Here is a 17,639-nt window from a genome sequence, read left to right on the forward strand (position 1 = left end):
CGCCCTAATTTTTCTCTCCCAGGCACGACTATCGAGGCGCCGCTTCAACCATCTTCCTCCGACGCCGGTGGGCTCTCTACTCGCCGGCGTCGGAAAATCTCGGCTCCCGTCTCTATTTCAAGTTTCTATCTTCTCCTTTTCTCGATCTCCATTTCTTTTTTCCCCTTTTTTAGATCCTGTTTAACTGTTACAAACCCTAACCGAATAACCCAAGCGGCAACTAAGGCTCGTTCATCTCCGAAGCTAGACGGAGGTGGAGAACGACAATCTCTATCCTCTGTGACTCTATCAGCCAGTCCGCCGGGAGTTTCAGAGTCCCCCTGTTCCTCATTGCCCAGATCCGGAGTTTGACTCGCCTCTGTTGAACCTCATCCTCCCTCACCACCCAAGTCTTGCGCGACAGAGACGATGGCGATGGCTAGTGATGAGTGTTACAGCGTTGTGATTTTCCTCCGAGAGTGGTCCCCCGACTCTTCTCCCTATTACCGCCTAACAAATGGTGATCCAGACTACCTTCCTCTAAAGTACAGGTCTGCTCTTAACCATCCTTTGTTTACCCTTAGCCAACTTTGGTGGTGCTCCCTGAAAGCTTTTGTCCGAAGACTGCAAATAGCTCATAGCATACCTTGTTTGCTCTGGTTATTCGAAATTTGGTTGAGAACCCTGCCATTAGTTTCACCTAGCTCTATGGAATATGAGTTTATAAGCTTAACTTTGAAAGGTTGTTTGTGCCCAACTCTTATGTCTATGAGAACCTTGCCTAGTAAAACATCTAGGATTCATACTCATGTTGTGAAAGGCTTGGAAAGTTTCGGCATTATGATCATCTCGCTTAAGAGCGGTGATTACCGAAGCCTCTTCAGCCCTTGTTTCACATACCCGGTTCCTGTTCCCACTTAGGTGCATTTTAACCTCGTATGGGATATGTTTTATACCCTCAAGACTTTGGAACCAGAGCTTTACCCACCCTCCTTTAACCAAACCATGTCCGTGCTGTCCAAAACTAAATCGACCAAACCTACTCTGCTTCTTGTTTGGTCTTACTGGCTATATGCTTTGTGTGGATTTCTTCATCTCCTTGGACAAGGGCCCCAAGTGAGAGAGAACCCACCTGTATTATTACAGTTTGACCTTTATCTTTGGCTTATGGTTTTAGTTTTCCTTGGAAGATCTGTTTGTATTGGCTTCAAGTCTTATGGTCTATCGCCCTGCTTCCCAAGTTTCACACTCGACGACTTCAAGCTTCTCTACTTCAGTATCTCCTCCAGCTCTCGGACCCTATGTCTTGAAGACTACCCTTGGTCCAATGGAAGATACCTTCTGACCAGGGCTCTACATCATCCTACCTTGGACCCAACAACCATGGTCCTCAGAATCCCTGCCATCGCACTTCTAGTGTACCTCGTCTTGGCGAGCGTTTTGGTTTTGGATCCTCCTACAACGTTTACGCGTCTTTTGACCTTGACAATTCTGTCATTCATCGGTTCATTCGATGATGATCTTTCGAGTATCCATGATCTCTCATGTTTCTATCTGCTTCACTGCATTTGCTCCATAGCTCTCATGGTGTTCACCTTGAAATCTTTTATTTTCTTGCTTATGGTATTGGGGAATACCTACTCTTGTAACTCTTTAAACTTTGGGATCTTTGTATCTCCACTTTGTACCTTGATTTGATTTGAATGAATGAAATCATGTGTTTGTCCAAAAAAAAAAAGAATAATTTACCTTTTAAACATGGTTAGGATAATTTAATCTTTAAACATCTGAATATAATTTATATTTTTAAAACATGAATATGATATATAACTTAAAACTTGTTTAAACTAAACTATGATTTCGATAAAAAGAGTAAATCATTCATCCTTTTGTTAACCCATTTTGATGTGTTTTTATCCTGAAACAATTGAAAATATTATATTTGATAAGAAATTAAAAAATCTTTTGTTCAAATACTTTGTAAGCATATAAAGTTTAATAAAAGTAAACAGTTGGTAGTTTAACATAGAGGATATATGTTTTGGAAAAACATTTAGTTAGGCCAAATGTAATAGTCTTATGATTATTTTAACAAACGAAAGAACATAAGCAAGTGCAAAATTTTACAATGATAGAACATAACATAAAGACTTCTGTGAGTTACTCGAGAATTCTTCGTCTGATTTCAGAAAGTATAGTGAGAATCAAAGAGATGTTAGAGAAAGTAGAATGACAAAGGTTTTGTAAAATATTAATTTACGGAGTTAAGTAAAAAGTGGTAGCCATTTTTTTTGTTTAAAGAAACTTTGTATAGTATTTAGAAGTGAGAAGATGCTTTACTCTGGGCAATGAATAGAGATATACTGGATCATATATCCCTATATATAGTATAAGAAAAACTTTGTGAGCAAGCAAAGCTTCATAATTTAAGTATAATTGGATATAGGATTAGGAAAATATTGAATGCTAATGAAGGTATTAATGGAATTAGTTTAGAAAATCTGTGAAAATAAGATAATTTGGTTGTTGACAAAAAAATTAATAATTTGAAAATTAAGATCGGATATATAAAGAATATGATTCCAATTATGCTTTTGGGATTGACGCAAACTAAATAATGGAATATATTTATGATATAATGAGATTTGTATCATTTCTGTTAATTATTAATTATGCTAGTTAAAGAATATATTTAAAAAGTTTGCAAGAATTTTAGTTAGTATAAATTCGAATATACTATTATATTCACTCAGAAGATTATTAGTTTCCATAATCTAGGACCTATATATCAATATTTGCTAAATCAATATCCGATATTTAGAGAATATTTTTGTCAAATTTGTTCTAGCAGTTAATGACGATTTGATTTAATTTTATTGTTAACATTTTAGTTTTTTTTATTGGAATATTTTTCACATCTTCACTTGTTAAAAATGTGAAACACATTTATGATTCTATTTACTACTTAGGATTCTATTGTCGTAATTGGCTAATGACTACAAACTATCCGATTGGTGACTTTCGGGTAATTGAAAAAATTAAACCCAACCCAAGACATGTTTAAGTACTAATCTACCCTTAATGACAATGTTTTTTAGTCTAAGTTCGATGACATTTTTGGTAGTGGTAGAAGTTGTCTCTTTTACTAATATAGGGATATTATACCTTTTATTTTGCAATACCTCATTGAGATTTGTGATCAGAAACTATAACCTCATTTCGAGCTAATTTCATCTATTTGGTATGTACGTACCTTTCTCAATAGGGGTCTAAAAATAGAGCTAGATTGTTGTATAATCTTATGATTAATGTACGTGATGCTCCCGGAAGTTTTCCTGGTTGCGATGAACACAAATGCAATTTGGATAAATGAGAAACCAAAGCACATAAGCGAAGGAAGAATATAATCAGAGATGACACAAGCTCAACATATTTTTTTCGTTTACATTTGTTCTTCGTTTCCATGATCTTCTTGTTCCCTTATCTGCTCAACATATTTATTTTTCTTTGGCCTCTTTTATTACTTTGTAAATTAACTACAAACGTCCTCTGAAATCCTACTATATTAATTGAGAAGTACAAATACGAAATTAACCTTAAAATATGTAAAAAATTACATTCAATTGCCATTAGAAAAAAATAATTAAGGTTAATTAATTAATTTAAATAAATATAATTAATTAAAAATAAAAAAACACTCACAGATCAAATATTAAAAAATCTAAAAAAATCTAAAAAAATTTAAAAAAATCTAAAAAAATATTTGCTCTCTCTAATAAAATATGGACAAAATTACTAATTATTTTTTTAAAAAATATATAAACCAATCAGAATTTTAAAAACTAAGATTTTATATCCAAGTATACAATACAATTATTTTTAATAACTAAATTCGAAGATTTTTTTAAGTTTTCAAATTATGATTCTCCCATCATCTTTATTTTATTTTATTTACAAATTGTCTGGAATTTTCATATAATACTTATAATTTAAAAAGCATATTTTTTTCTGCATATGTTGTGATTTGAATTTTTTAAAACGAATATATATTACTCATTGTATGAAAATGTGTGTTTTAATTTCCACATTGGTAGGTTGGTAAAACTAAATTTATATAAATGATAAATTAATAATTTTTATTTGCTTACAATTATAATATTAAAATTACTATTTTATATTTCATAAAATAATGATGCAAATACAACAAACAAACAATATAAAACTGTAATAATACGTCAAAAATAAAATACTATAATATTCTAAAATAATTATTATTCAAATAGACTAATAGATTTAAATAAAATTTTAAAATAAATATTATCTCAAACAAAATAACTTTTTAAAAAAAAAAATAAAACAATAATTTTTATTATTATATTATAATTTTTTAAAAAAATATTGACCCGTGCATTAAGCATGGGATCAATCCTAGTGTTTGTTTAATTTGTTTGTCTATCAACTTATTTATTATATATTATACTCAAATATTAGGAAAATAGTGTTTTCCAATAAAAATAGTATTGTATACCCACTCTTCTTGTTATGGACATTAGCACTAAGCTGATGAGCGTTCCTTTACGGCTTTACCATATCCCATTTAGCACTAAATTCAAGCAGACATGAGTGCTTTATTTTATTTTATGTGCATCATTTTAAAAGTCAGCTGTAATTGATATAGAATCTCACATGTTGTAATCAATGCCGTGGATACGACAGAGTCTTTCTCATATGAGATGTTTATTGTAAGTTGTAACCAATCTGTTGAATATTTTGAAAATTTCATTAACCCAAATCAACAATCTAATTATAAATTTTTGACATGTCCGATTAATTCCGATAGAGTTAAGTGATAAATATCACTTGGAATGAGGAGAGGCTAAGGCTCTACATCTAGTTGTTGGATATGGGTTTCATCCAGGCTTAACAGGCCTTCAACCTAGCCCATTTACCAAATAGTCAATTTGGGACTCAGAGATGTTGGCTGGCGAGATCACATCTAACGGGCCGACAGAGTTTCTAGAAGGCCCAATAAAGACGGACAGCCCATTGACCGACGGCCTGCAAAGAAACGACCACCGACTTTGCTCAAAGGCAATACCACATCGATCCCGAGGCATAAAGATGAAACATCCCATCAACTATAAATATCGAGGGAGCGACGTGCAAGAGGCATCAAGTAACCGAGAGCAGGAGTCGGGAGTTCGTCCGATTCTAGCTTTAAGTGTTATTAGTCAAATTGTGAATACATTCGTTCTGTAATCAGCCGACCGACTTTTAGCAGATACATTGTAATTCGACGATTTTTGACAATCTTAATAAAGTCATTTGTTTCGCCTTCCTTAATTAGTCTCGAGCTAGTAGTATTACTCGTTCAGCATTTAATGCGCCTCACTCCTCAGCCAATCGAAATCCTGCAACAAAAATTGCGCCACACGCAATGACCACGCCCGGTAATGATGAGAAAAGCCTCAGAAAAGAAACTCGTCATTCAAACCAAGTATTTAATGCGACAAAACTGAAAAGGGTTACAAGTCAACAAAGTCTCCGGCTCGTCAAAAAAATAAAAGAGGGGGACCATGGCAAATTCCAACTTTGTCTAGACTCATCCTCAGCTCGTCAAAAAAAAAACAAAAAGAAGGGGACCATGGCAAATTCCAACTTTGCCTAGACTCGCCCTCAGCTCGTCAAAAAAAAAAGAGGGGGACCATGGCAAATTCCAACTTTGCCTAGACTCTTCCCTCAGCTCGTAAAAAAAAGAGAGGGGGATCATGGCAAATTCAAACTTTGCCTAGACTCGCCCTCAGCTCGTCAAAAAAAAAAAAGAGGGGAACCATGGCAAATTCAAACTTTGCCTAGACTCGCCCTCAGCTCGTAAAAAAAGAGGGGGAGAAAGGCAAATTCAAACTTTGCCTAGACTCGCCCTCAGCTCGTTAAAAAAAAAAAAAGAGGGGGAGAACGGCAAATTCAAACTTTGCAAACTTAAACATCATCAACATCATCCATAACCAAGAGGGAGGGGGTATAAACAAACCACCCTCAAAATCTTCCTAACAATTCAGGTTCATCCAAAAAAGAAGCAAAAAAAAAACATAGATAAGTCCTAAAAATGATGCAAGCCACAAACGGCATTATTCAAGAAACCACGCAGGGCTTATTCAGGCTCAACCTCATTCACACCTTCGGGAGCAGAAACAGGAACATGAGCTAGTGGATCCACCACGGCTGCGCTACTAATAAGTCCTGGGATCTGGATGGCATGTCCTTCTATTCCCTTAGAAATCGGAGCCACAACAGCATCCGCCAGGGCAAGACTAGTCACAATGTCCCGTTTGGGCGTCCCTTGCGGCATCCTCTGCAATTCAACGTCCGGAGCCAGTTCGTCATCATTTCCACGAGGCAGCTCGGGTTCCACGTTCTTGGCAGCAGCAGACGGCATGTTTGAGCCATACTCGTCAAAATCGACGACCTCATCGTAACCCAGAATACGCCAAGGGTTGGCCGCAGCATGCTCAGCAGTCGGAGTCACCACGTACCCATCGTTAACCAGCGGAAGAATCTCAATACCATCCACCACATTATCCCAAAAAGCCGAACCATCAACAACAAAGTAAATCGTCCCGCCAGGAATCGCACAGCCACTCTTCACAAGATCGTTGACCAGCTTTGCAATACCATTCGCATGAGCCTTCATCATCATTGAGTTAAAAACCCGCCTTACATCCCAGATATGCTGACGAATTTGGTTCGATCGCTCGTGGTAACTCTCCCTCACTTAACAGCAAACCTCCTCGGCCCTTTTCTCAACCTCCAACTTAAGCCGATGATCGAAGTCTTCCACAGCTCGCTGAGCAGAGATTTCCAAACGAGTAACATCAGCACAAGAGCGTTCCAGTGACCATTGCAATTGGCGGTTCTCCTCCTTCAGGCGATCAGACTCCCGCCAAGCCTTAGTCGACTTGGACCGATACTTGCCGATCTGATTCTGACAATCCTTCAATCCAGCTTCGGCAAGAGCAATATCACGGTCGGCAGCCTTCAGTCTACGCTCATAGCGACAGACCATCGAATACACTGAGCTCGCTGACTGAAACAAAGTCGAATAGAGGTTAAAAGAAAATAGAGAATAGAGAAGGGGAAGAACCTGGAGTTCATGTCGAGCCCATTCATCAAATGCATCATCCTCCTTCAAATCCCCCTCGGAACGGTCACCCGGCACCTTGGAAATTTCACGAATAAGAGCACCGCACTCCCTCTTGTCAGACAAAAAAGGAGTGTCCTTCGCGTAACGAAAGTGGAGAGAGTAGGAAGACTGGACACCCTTATCCTTCGGATCCAGCGAGGAAGTCCTCGGCTTTTTGAACGTGGCTGCCCCATCAGAACCAGACGGAACTTCCTTGCGCTTGCCAGAATGCCCCACTGAGTCAGGCAGATTCCTTGAAGAGGAGCGATCCTTTTCGATTGTAAGGTCGATGGGGACAATGTCCTTATCTTGCCGACCTGCATCACTAGCTCTCCCTTTGTCACGGGAGGATTTACCGTCAAAAGCTCGACCACCCGAAGCACCCGTAGCACGAGAACTCTAGACAGACGAATGGTCAACCAGACTCTTCTTCAAGGCTAGCTGCAGTTCCTTCTCTTTCACGACGTCCTTCTTTTTTGAGACAGGCTTGCCTGAATACTTGGGGAAGCCCATTTTCACCATTTTTGTGTGATTCGTGCATCCTGCCAACACAAACCAAGATCCTTAACAAAGAAGAAACATGACAAAATAGGCCGGTCAAAAATTAATGAGCATACCAAGATATGATGAGCTGAGTAATATGATGAGCTGAGTATGCACGGTGAGCTGAGTAATCGCTATCTGACGACGCCAACAATAATCCATTTAGAAAGCTGGAATCGGGAAACGAAGACCTCCCTTCGTAAAATAGGGTTCGTATAAGCTAATGTACCCATCTGGGCACTTAAACACCCGTTCGATGGATGTTGGACATACAACAGTTACACGCCGAGGAGATTTACAGAAATCCATCATAGCGGATAATGATTTGGCGTCACAGAGCATGGGCCCGGATTCAAAGGGAGCATCGGGATAATCAACCCCTTCGCCGACTTTGATCTCATCGCCAATCGAGATGTTGTTTGACGAATTGGCAGATCTAGCTCCATCACAAGATCGAGGGGAGTTAGAGAGTCCCACTCGATCGAGAGGAGGTTCAACCATCTTCGGTTCGACGGGAACGTCGGAAGACGAAGAGGACCCCTGATCGATCCTAGACTCGGGGGGAACGATTCCTTGTTTGCTTCCTCCTGGTTCGCTTAAGGAGCCTAGAAGATTCCGCTGACATCTCAGAATCAGACATGCCAAAAGCTCGGTCCGATGGACGAGCCCCAGAGGAACCAGAGGACGAGCGTTCATTCAAGTAATCTTCACACGAGTTTGACATTAAACTCGAAGATCGACAATTACAACAACAACCCAATCAGAGATTACTAATACGACAGGCTATAAGTTACAAGACAACAATTAACTAAAGAGATAAGGGGTTAACTCGAATATAGCGGCTGGAGAAGAAGTGAGAAAAATGCTCCAATGGCCCTCCTTTTATAGAGGGAAGGAAGAGAAACCCTTAATGCAGCGATTGGGAGTGAAGCGGCACGAATTTCAAGGCGCGACGCTTCAGTTACGTTTCCTCCGAAGGGACACAAAACCCTAGCACAACATTTCATAAATGGGCCAGGCCAAAAAACTCCCAAATAAAAGTTCATTGGCTCAAACAGAAGCCGACTCCAATGAACTGAGGGAGGGATAATTGTTGGATATGGGTTTCACCCAGCCTTAACAGGCCTTCAACCTAGCCCATTTACCAAATAGTCAACTTGGGACTCAGAGATGTTGGCTGACGAGGTCACATCTAACGGGCCGACAGAGTTTCTAGAAGGCCCAATAAAGACGGACAGCCCATTGACCGACGGCCTGCAAAGAAACGACCACTGACTTTGCTCAAAGGCAATACCACATCGATCCCGAGGCATAAAGATGAAACGTTCCATCAACAATAAATACCAGGGGAGCGACGTGCAAGAGGCATCAAATAACCGGAAGCAGGAGTCGGGAGTTCGTCCAATTCTAGCTTTAAGTGTTATCAGTCAAATTGTGAATACATTCATTCTGTAATCAGCCGACCGGCTTTTAGCAGATACATTGTAATTCGACGATCTTTGACAATCTTAATAAAATCCCTAGGCTCCTTAATTATTCTCGAGCTAATAGTATTACTCGTTCAACATCTAGGCTTTAATAAACTAGTTTGCTAATGGAAATGTGTTGTTATGGACTAAAACCAACAATACAAAAACGTGTATAGACGAACAGGGGCGGAACTAGAAAAAAATATTAATGGGTGCAGAATGCTCTTAGGAGGAGTCGAACACAGCACCTATGATCAATTCTAGGTAAACTCTAACCATTTTGCCACTTTACTTACATTGTTTAGTGTAAAAAATTTACGTATTTCTATACTTACTGGGGGCAACTGCCACCACCAACCTCAACGTGGGTCCGCCACTATAGACGAAGTGACGAAGAGGATTTGGGCATCAATATTTTGGGGGATTATAATTGTTAAGATAAATATTTGTTTTAGATGATGATGAACTAGGACCATTTGCAACCTCATTCTATTTTGGAGAAAAAACTTCTTCAACCTTACATTTTCATCTCCAAAACAGATATCTCCGTATTTGATAGACCTATATTTTATACAGAAATAAAGTTAGTTATTAATTATAATTTCATATTTAAATTTATAGATAACTATGTGAATTATATAGTTAAATAATATTATTAAATACAACAATTACATATATTACATAGAAACAGAAAATCCAAGACAACAAAAAGTACAAACTACATAGCGAACAAATTTTTTTTTGGGTAGAATTGATTTAACAATAAAATTTGAAATACATAATGAGTACTTAAACTCAAAATCAATATAAAATACAACAATAACTAAGAAATGTTGTGTAGTGTAATTTTGTTCTATAACAAATTTTAAATAAAAATATATGGTAATTTTTTGCTTATTTCTTATATATAATATTTGGGTTGATTTTGTAATTTCAATAAAAAAGGGTCATTAACAAATCAATACTTATATACAATACTTCAAATATTATTTTTCTGAAATAAAAAATAGATGAATATGTTGAAGGAAAACCAAACACCAAATTGGAGCAAAAATAAAGAAATAGGTTGGAGATGCTCTCATATAATTTTGTTTCGTTTTATTGAATCTAAGAGCGGTCCGAAGTTTTCGATATCCTATGCAGATAAAATTTGCATGTGTCTTTCCCATTTTTATGATTTTTTCTCTCCTCGCTTTAAAATTCATCTTATTTTCTTACAATTTTTGCAAGCTTAATTAAATTAAACATGTTAAAATTCTTTCGTAGATTAACTCCTCACTTTAACGAAAATTCACATATCTATTCCAAAAGTTATAGAAACGAAAGAAAGTGAAATTGGGTTTGGAATTATAACTAAACATTTTTTAATGTGAAAAAATGTGTGTCGGCGAGGTTAAAACACTATAAGAAAACACGTCTTTTGTGAGGAAACGTTGCGACGGAGGACAGCTCTCGCAAATTTGCGGTGGATTTGCGACGAAGGTACGAGAAAACAAAACACCTAGCAAATCCCTCGCAAAATTTGCGAGGAAGTCCGTCGTCGCAAATCCACTGCGCAATTGCGAGGCATTTACAACTAATTTGCAGGAGATGTCACATTCCTCGCAAATCACTCGCAAAATTGCGACGCATTTGCGAAAACAGAATCAATAGCAAATTTGCTACAGACATGCGAGTGAATTGTGATAGCCATAGCAAATGAATTGTAAAATTAGGAAATTACTTTTTTATAAATATTACAAAATTAATATAATTATTCTGAAATACATTCAATGTTTTCATATATAAGATGAATTATTCTGAAATACATTAGTATTAATGATTAAAAAGTTGATAGAAAACAGTATGATGAGACATTAAACCTTATAATATACTTGAAAGTTAATTTTACTAACTTTTCAAATTATTTTGATGGTTTTTATAAATTAAATATACATGGTTGCGACAAATTTGCGACTGATTTGCTAGAAAAATAGCAAATTAGTCGCAATTCCATCGCAAATTGCGTAAATCATAGCAATTCCCTCGCAAATTACAACTTCAAACCCTAAACCCTAAACCCTAAACCCTAAAGACTAATTATATTAATATTAATGATTAAAAAGATGAATTCAAGACTTATAATCAAAGATAGGGCAGTGCAACACAAAATATTTGGAGAATTGGACAATTTTTTGGAATATTTGTCGAATATATGTCTCAATGTAATGAACATATAGGAAGATAGTTAGAAGATAGTTAATGATTAGAGGAAGATGCAAAATTGGACAATTTACGACAAATATTTGATGATAGAAAAGAGAATGATGAGCCTATTGGACCTTATAATATACTTGAAAGTTTATTTGACTAATTTTTTTAAACCATTTTTGATGGTTTTTATAAATTAGATATTCAAGGTTTGCGACAAATTTGCGAGGGACTTGCTAGTTGTATAGCAAATTACTCGCAAATCCATCGTAAATTTCACCAGTCATAGCAAATCCCTCGCAATTTAAACCCTTGAACCTAAACCCTTAAGACTAATGACATTACTATTAATGATTAAAAAGATGAATCCAAGATTTATAATCAAAGATAGGGCACAAATGATAATTTCAAAACCTAAACCCTAAATTACTCGCAAATTCATCGCAAATATCTCAGTCCATAGCAATTCCCTCGCAAAATCTAAAAATATTAATTACATATTTTAATATGTTTGCTAGGGATTTGCGAGGGACCCTAGCTAATCCCTCGCAAAAGTTGCGAGGGACTTGCGATGCAGCGTTTTTCTATATAAATGGAAAACCTAGTTTGAGCGAAGCTCAAACCCTTCGCAGCCGACAAACCCTAAGTCTCTTCTTCTTCTTCTTCTGATTTCTTTCTTCTCCGGTTGTTTTCTTCTCCGGTTTTCGACTCCTCCGCCTCTCCCTTATCCAAGTCTACTCCTCCTCATCTCCCTTATCCAAGTCTTCTCCGGTTTTCGACTCCTCCACCTACTCCCTTATCATCGTTTTTGATTTTAGGGTTTTTATTAGGGTTCTTATTCGATTTTGATTTTCATTTCGATTGTAGGGTTCTTATTTCGTGTTCAATTTCAATTTTTGGGTTTCGATTTTAGGGTTTCAATTTTGGGGTTTTGATTTTAGGGTTTTGATTTTTTGATTCGATTTTGGTTTTAGTGCTTAGGTTTAATTTTAATTTTATATGATTCTTATTAATTTTGACTTAAGGGTTTCTAATAATCTTCTCGAGACAATAACGGTACTTATTTTTTTTTGTTGTAGATGTTTACTGGGAACGACTACACACAATTCCTCTCGCAGACTAATGCTCCAAGTCCATGCAGTGGTGGTTCTCGAGGGTCGTCATCGGGGGTTCAAGGTTCTCGACATGCAACCTCACAGCATAGGCCTACGGCACCTGCTTCATCTCCACCCATTCGTACGCCTCCAACCGCTGCTGCATCTCAATCGATTGGTCCCGATGCAGCCACACCTTCATCTCCAGCCACTCCTACATCTTTGCCTCAACGTTTAAACAGTATGACGTTGGAGGAGTTACTCGAGAGTCCTGGCCGTCAAAATCTAACACGATTAGATCCAAACCGTTCACCAGGAACTCTCTGGTAAGAGAATGATTAACTTATTTCAATTTTAAATTTGCATTTTTAATTTTAGGATCAATAATTACATCAAAACAGTTATGTTATCCCTAGGTTTTGTGATGATGGGAAGGTTGCAGCCACTGTCTGCAGCATCTTTGAAAGAGATTTCAAAGAGCCTCATGCTAATTGGTCACAGACGCCACAAGCGGTTGTAGATCGTTGGTATGAAACTTTTGCGGTAAGTAATAGTTTTGTTTAGTTTAATCGTTGATATATAACTTATGTAGCTTGGATCAATACTAATATATTTTGTTTTCTTTTTACAAGCAAACATATAACTGGGACCGTTCTATAAACGGTAGAGTTAGACATGAGTTTGACAAGAAGTTGAAGGAGCGGATGTGTGATCAAGTGTGCGGGTGGAAGGGAAAGTGGAGGGAGAATGGTGATGATGCAAGGCCCCGATGGATTGATCCTCAAGTATGGGATGGACTAGTTAAGTATTGGGGTGATCCCAAATCAGAGGTAAAGAGTATGAACGGCCGTAAAGCTCGATATCATGATCCTGATGGCACTGGCATACATAAACACCGCTCAGGCCAGACCTCTTCTAAAGCTCGTGCCAGAAAACTTGTAAGCTTCTAAATTCTTACAAGTTACAAGTTACTACTTGTCTGTTAATTCTTATAAGTTACAAGTTTCTAAATTCTCTGTTACTTCTTGTCTTTTTCTTACTAATGACCTTTGTCTTTTGTTTTACTTTGTGTTAGGCTGAGGTGACTGGTGAAAGCACTCCAGATTATCTACGTGTCCTAGAAGACACTCACAAAAAACCCGATGGGAGTTTTGTCGATGGAAAGTCAGAGTCCATCTTCAATGAAGTGTCATCAAAGATACAAGAGGCTCAGTCTCAGCTCTGTTCAGGGGATAACACAGAGAGTTCTGCTTCTGGTGGGTTGTCTGTTCATGCCAAGAACAAAATTTATGCCGAGGTAAACTTCTTTTTTATGTTAGATGTTGGATGTTGCCTTATTGTTTGAACGTTTTTGTTGTGTTAGTTTGTCTCGTATTTCTTATGTGTTGTTGTGTTGTTGTGTTGTTGTGTTGTTGTGTTAGTTTGTCTCGTATTTCTTATGTGTTGTTGTGTTGTTGTGTTAGTTTGTGTTGTTGTTGTTTTGAAAACTCTAAAGTTTGTCTTGTATGAGATTGGTCTTGATAGTTTGTCATAAGATTAGGATATGCTACATTTGTGTTGTTGTGTCTGTTCTAGGATCCGAATCTTGTATGTCACTTGTTGGTTCTTTCAAATGAATATGAAAGTAATTGTTTGATTGTATTGATCGTAGGTTGCTCCGAGGAAGAAAAATAGACTTTATGGAGTTGGTTCTCTGCAACATGAAGCATCTTCAGCCCATTTTGGACCATCGCTTCCGCCTACTGAGGATCTGATTGTTCTTGCTCAGAAGCTTGCTGTCGCTGAAGCTACTCTCGCAACCCAAGCCACTACTCTCGCAACCCAAGCCACTCAAATTCAAGACAGTGCACAAAAGATGCATAGCTATGATGCATATTTTGACTACCTTGCCGGGAAGGATCCTGAGTTTGCTGCTAAGTTTGGAAGCAGGCTTGTTGACTCCGGCACAGGCACAGGCACAGACACAACCAGTGGCACAGATTCATGAACCGTAACCAGGGTTCCCTCTCCATCACCCTCTTTTTAAGACAATTTGATATTAAGTTCTAATGTTGATTTTGTTTTTTGGACATGGTTGTTGTTAAGACAATTTTTTGTTTCTTAATTTTTTGTTTAGAAACAAAAAATTGTCTCGGCTAATATGTATGTTTGAATTTCATTTTATATTTTGATTAGAATTTCTATTTCTTATAAAATATTGTGAAAATATAAATATATAAATATATAAATTTGAAAATCAAAAATACAAATATCAAAATGAAAAAATTTCTTAATTCCGTAGCAAATTTATGCTACGGATTTGCGATGATTACTAATTTGCTACGGATTTTGCGACGAAACACATATCTGGGTTTATAATTTTATTAAAACTTTGCAACGGAAACAACGTCACAAGGATCTAGCAAATCTGCGAGGGATTTACGTTGACACATTTTGCAAGAGAAATGTGAGGAATGTTGTTCATCGCAATTTGCGAGTGTCTTGCGACAGATAAATATTCGTCGCAAAATTTACGAGGAAAGTGCTACGTGTATTAATTTGCGATACGCGATTAGCGAGGAATTGACGATCCTCGCAAATGCGTCGCTAACACCAGTTTGCGAGGGAAGAGCGACAAATCTTGCCATCGCAAATCGCGTGTTTTCTTGTAGTGAAAAACAAAGATATGTTGTTTGATCTTTTGAAAAGATGAGACCGATCGATATATGTAAAGGTAGGTGCAAAACCACGTCATCCACCATGAGTATATTTGGTAAATTTGTCATTTGACATTTGACATTTGACATTTAAGTTAACCAGTAACTAAATGTGCAATTAAATTTGACATTTGACTAATGACTAATGACTATGAGTTAACGCGTAATTAGAAAGAATACACAATGACTCTATGACTATGACTCTGAAGATATGAAGATTCTGAGCTGGCATCATTCTTCACTATTATATAATCCCATTCTTTGTCCTCTCTTCTCTTTTCATATCAATTCCATTTCAATCAATTTTGCTCATACAGATTTTATTATTTGTTTCCTCAAAAAAAAAAAAACACACAAAATGAGAAGCTTTCTCTACCTACTCGTAGTAGTGTCTCTCTTCTCATCATATGTTAACGCATGTGACCGATGTCTTCACAGTTCTAAAGCATCTTATTTCTCATCTGCCTCTGCTCTCTCTTGTAAACATTCCTATCTGCTCTCATTACTTCTTATAAAAGTACTTGTTTCTTTCTTTTCTCATGTCTTGATGTGTTTTCACAGCCGGAGCTTGTGCTTATGGCTCTATGGCTACCAGTTTCTTCGCCGGACACATTGCGGGAGCTATACCTTCCATTTATAAAGATGGTGCTGGCTGTGGCGCTTGCTTCCAAGTTAGATGCAAGAACCCCAAGTTGTGTACCAGTAAAGGAACCATTGTGATAGTCACAGACTTGAACACGGGCAGCCAAACCGATCTTGTCCTTAGTAGTAGAGCTTTTAGGGCTATGGCTAAGCCTAGTGCTGGTGCTGACAAGTATCTTCTCAAACAAGGCATCGTCGACGTTGAATACCAAAGGTTCCATTCTTGAAACACCCAACTTCTTGGGTTTTTTATGGTCACTTGATTTATTTTGGTACTAATAAAAACATTTTGGAAATGAAAACAGAGTTCCTTGCAATTACGGTAAAAGGAATTTGCACGTGAGAGTGGAAGAACCAAGCAAAAAGCCAAACTACTTGGCGATAAAGCTTTTATACCAAGGAGGCCAAACCGAAGTGGTAGGCATCGACATTGCTCAAGTTGGTTCGTCAGAATGGAGTTACATGACTAGAAGCCACGGAGCCGTGTGGGCTACTGACAAAGTACCAACCGGAGCTCTACAGTTTAGGTTCACGGTGACAGGGGGGTACGATGGCAAAACGGTTTGGGCAAAGAGGGTTCTTCCGGCCTCATGGAAAGCGGGGATGATCTACGATGCCGGGGTTCAGATCACCGACATTGCTCAAGAAGGTTGTGATACATGCAGTCACATATGGCACTGAATCATTACAATTCTTCTTATTTAGGCAAACAACAAACAAGTACCATTCGATTATATATTAGAATTTATTTATACGAAACAAGAGGACTAAGAAGATCTATATATGTGTTATATGTACACGGTACACTACTCAAGAACCAAAGTTCATTCTAAAAAAAACTAGAGTCACTATACATTGCAATATACAAGCAAACTAGATTAAGACCCGTGCTAGAGCACGGATTGAAATATATTTTATTTATATTGTAAATTTTATATAAAATAAAATTTATGTGATTGTTTTTAAATATTTTTTGGATAAAACATTATGCAATAAAATCATATATTAAATATGATGGCTTGAAAAAAGACACATATTTTGTAAGTTTTATATTCTTAATGATTCTAAATAAGTATCCGTGTTATAACACTGGTTAAATTTTGTTTTATACAAAATTTTGTATATTTTATATTTTAAAATAAAATTTTAATATGTTGTATTAGGTGATATATGTGAAGTTATTTCAACAATGTATATTCTACATAATGACTTGAATGTCATTATAAGACATAATTTTGTAAATGTGCTTTTTAAAAAACGAGTTATTATATTATGAATAATTTAATATATTGTTATACTTTTTGTTTTAATATACTTGGTTTCTTGAAATTCTTTCATATTATAGTGATATATTATTGACATTGCTATAACAAATCAATTTAGAGTGTTTATAGTTTCTAACTTTTATATCAAGTTTCAATATATGAAAAATATTTCAAAATAAATTATTTAAAGTTTATTATAATATATAAAATTATAAAATTCAACAAAAATATAAAATTGAATTTAAATAGTCAAATTTTAACCCGTTACTCAGTAAATTTTTTAATTCAATAGATATTATTTCTAAAGAATAATATTACTAAAATTTGAATATTTTATAGATTAAACAATTTATATTTGTTTTAAGAAATTCAGCTTATTTTATATCCGGAAATAATTATAATAAATAATATGATAATTTATTTGTTTCACAAAATAGAATCATATATAAAAATGAGAGGTGAAGTATAATGATAATTAACAAATTAATATGTTAAGTTAGATATCAAAAGATTTTATTTGATGAATAATTTAATAAAGGAATTAATATGGTAAGTTAGATGATATGATTCTTTAGAATATT

General features: G+C 36.3%; 2 protein-coding genes across 2 annotated transcripts; both read left to right on the top strand.

The window, feature by feature from the left end:
• The first annotated feature begins 12,440 nt into the window (after positions 1–12,440).
• On the top strand, positions 12,441–14,442 carry LOC147938366 (uncharacterized). Its single transcript, XM_087465607.1, has 5 exons — positions 12,441–12,781; positions 12,872–12,998; positions 13,088–13,393; positions 13,531–13,752; positions 14,107–14,442. The coding sequence occupies exons 1-5, from the start codon at positions 12,441–12,443 to the stop codon at positions 14,440–14,442; spliced, it is 1,332 nt and encodes a 443-aa protein (XP_087321733.1).
• A 996-nt stretch (positions 14,443–15,438) lies between these two features.
• LOC104711052 (expansin-like A3) lies at positions 15,439–16,571 on the top strand. Its single transcript, XM_010427722.2, has 3 exons — positions 15,439–15,630; positions 15,713–16,007; positions 16,099–16,571. Exons 1-3 carry the CDS (start codon positions 15,510–15,512, stop codon positions 16,472–16,474), a joined length of 792 nt encoding a protein of 263 aa, XP_010426024.2. The 5' UTR covers positions 15,439–15,509; the 3' UTR covers positions 16,475–16,571.
• Positions 16,572–17,639: the final 1,068 nt, after the last annotated feature.

The sequence above is a fragment of the Camelina sativa genome, chromosome 9 (genome assembly GCF_030686135.1).
Source record: "Camelina sativa cultivar CO46 ecotype springtype chromosome 9, ASM3068613v1".
Lineage (NCBI taxonomy): Eukaryota > Viridiplantae > Streptophyta > Magnoliopsida > Brassicales > Brassicaceae > Camelina > Camelina sativa.

Coding starts and splice junctions, on each gene's coding strand:
- LOC147938366 (XM_087465607.1), top strand. CDS start 12,441: ATGTTTACTGGGAACGACTACACACAATTCCTCTCGCAGACTAATGCT. Junction 12,999..13,087: donor GTTGGTATGAAACTTTTGCG/GTAAGTAATAGT, acceptor TCTTTTTACAAG/CAAACATATAACTGGGACCG. Junction 13,394..13,530: donor AAGCTCGTGCCAGAAAACTT/GTAAGCTTCTAA, acceptor ACTTTGTGTTAG/GCTGAGGTGACTGGTGAAAG.
- LOC104711052 (XM_010427722.2), top strand. CDS start 15,510: ATGAGAAGCTTTCTCTACCTACTCGTAGTAGTGTCTCTCTTCTCATCA. Junction 15,631..15,712: donor ATCTGCCTCTGCTCTCTCTT/GTAAACATTCCT, acceptor GTGTTTTCACAG/CCGGAGCTTGTGCTTATGGC. Junction 16,008..16,098: donor GTCGACGTTGAATACCAAAG/GTTCCATTCTTG, acceptor AAATGAAAACAG/AGTTCCTTGCAATTACGGTA.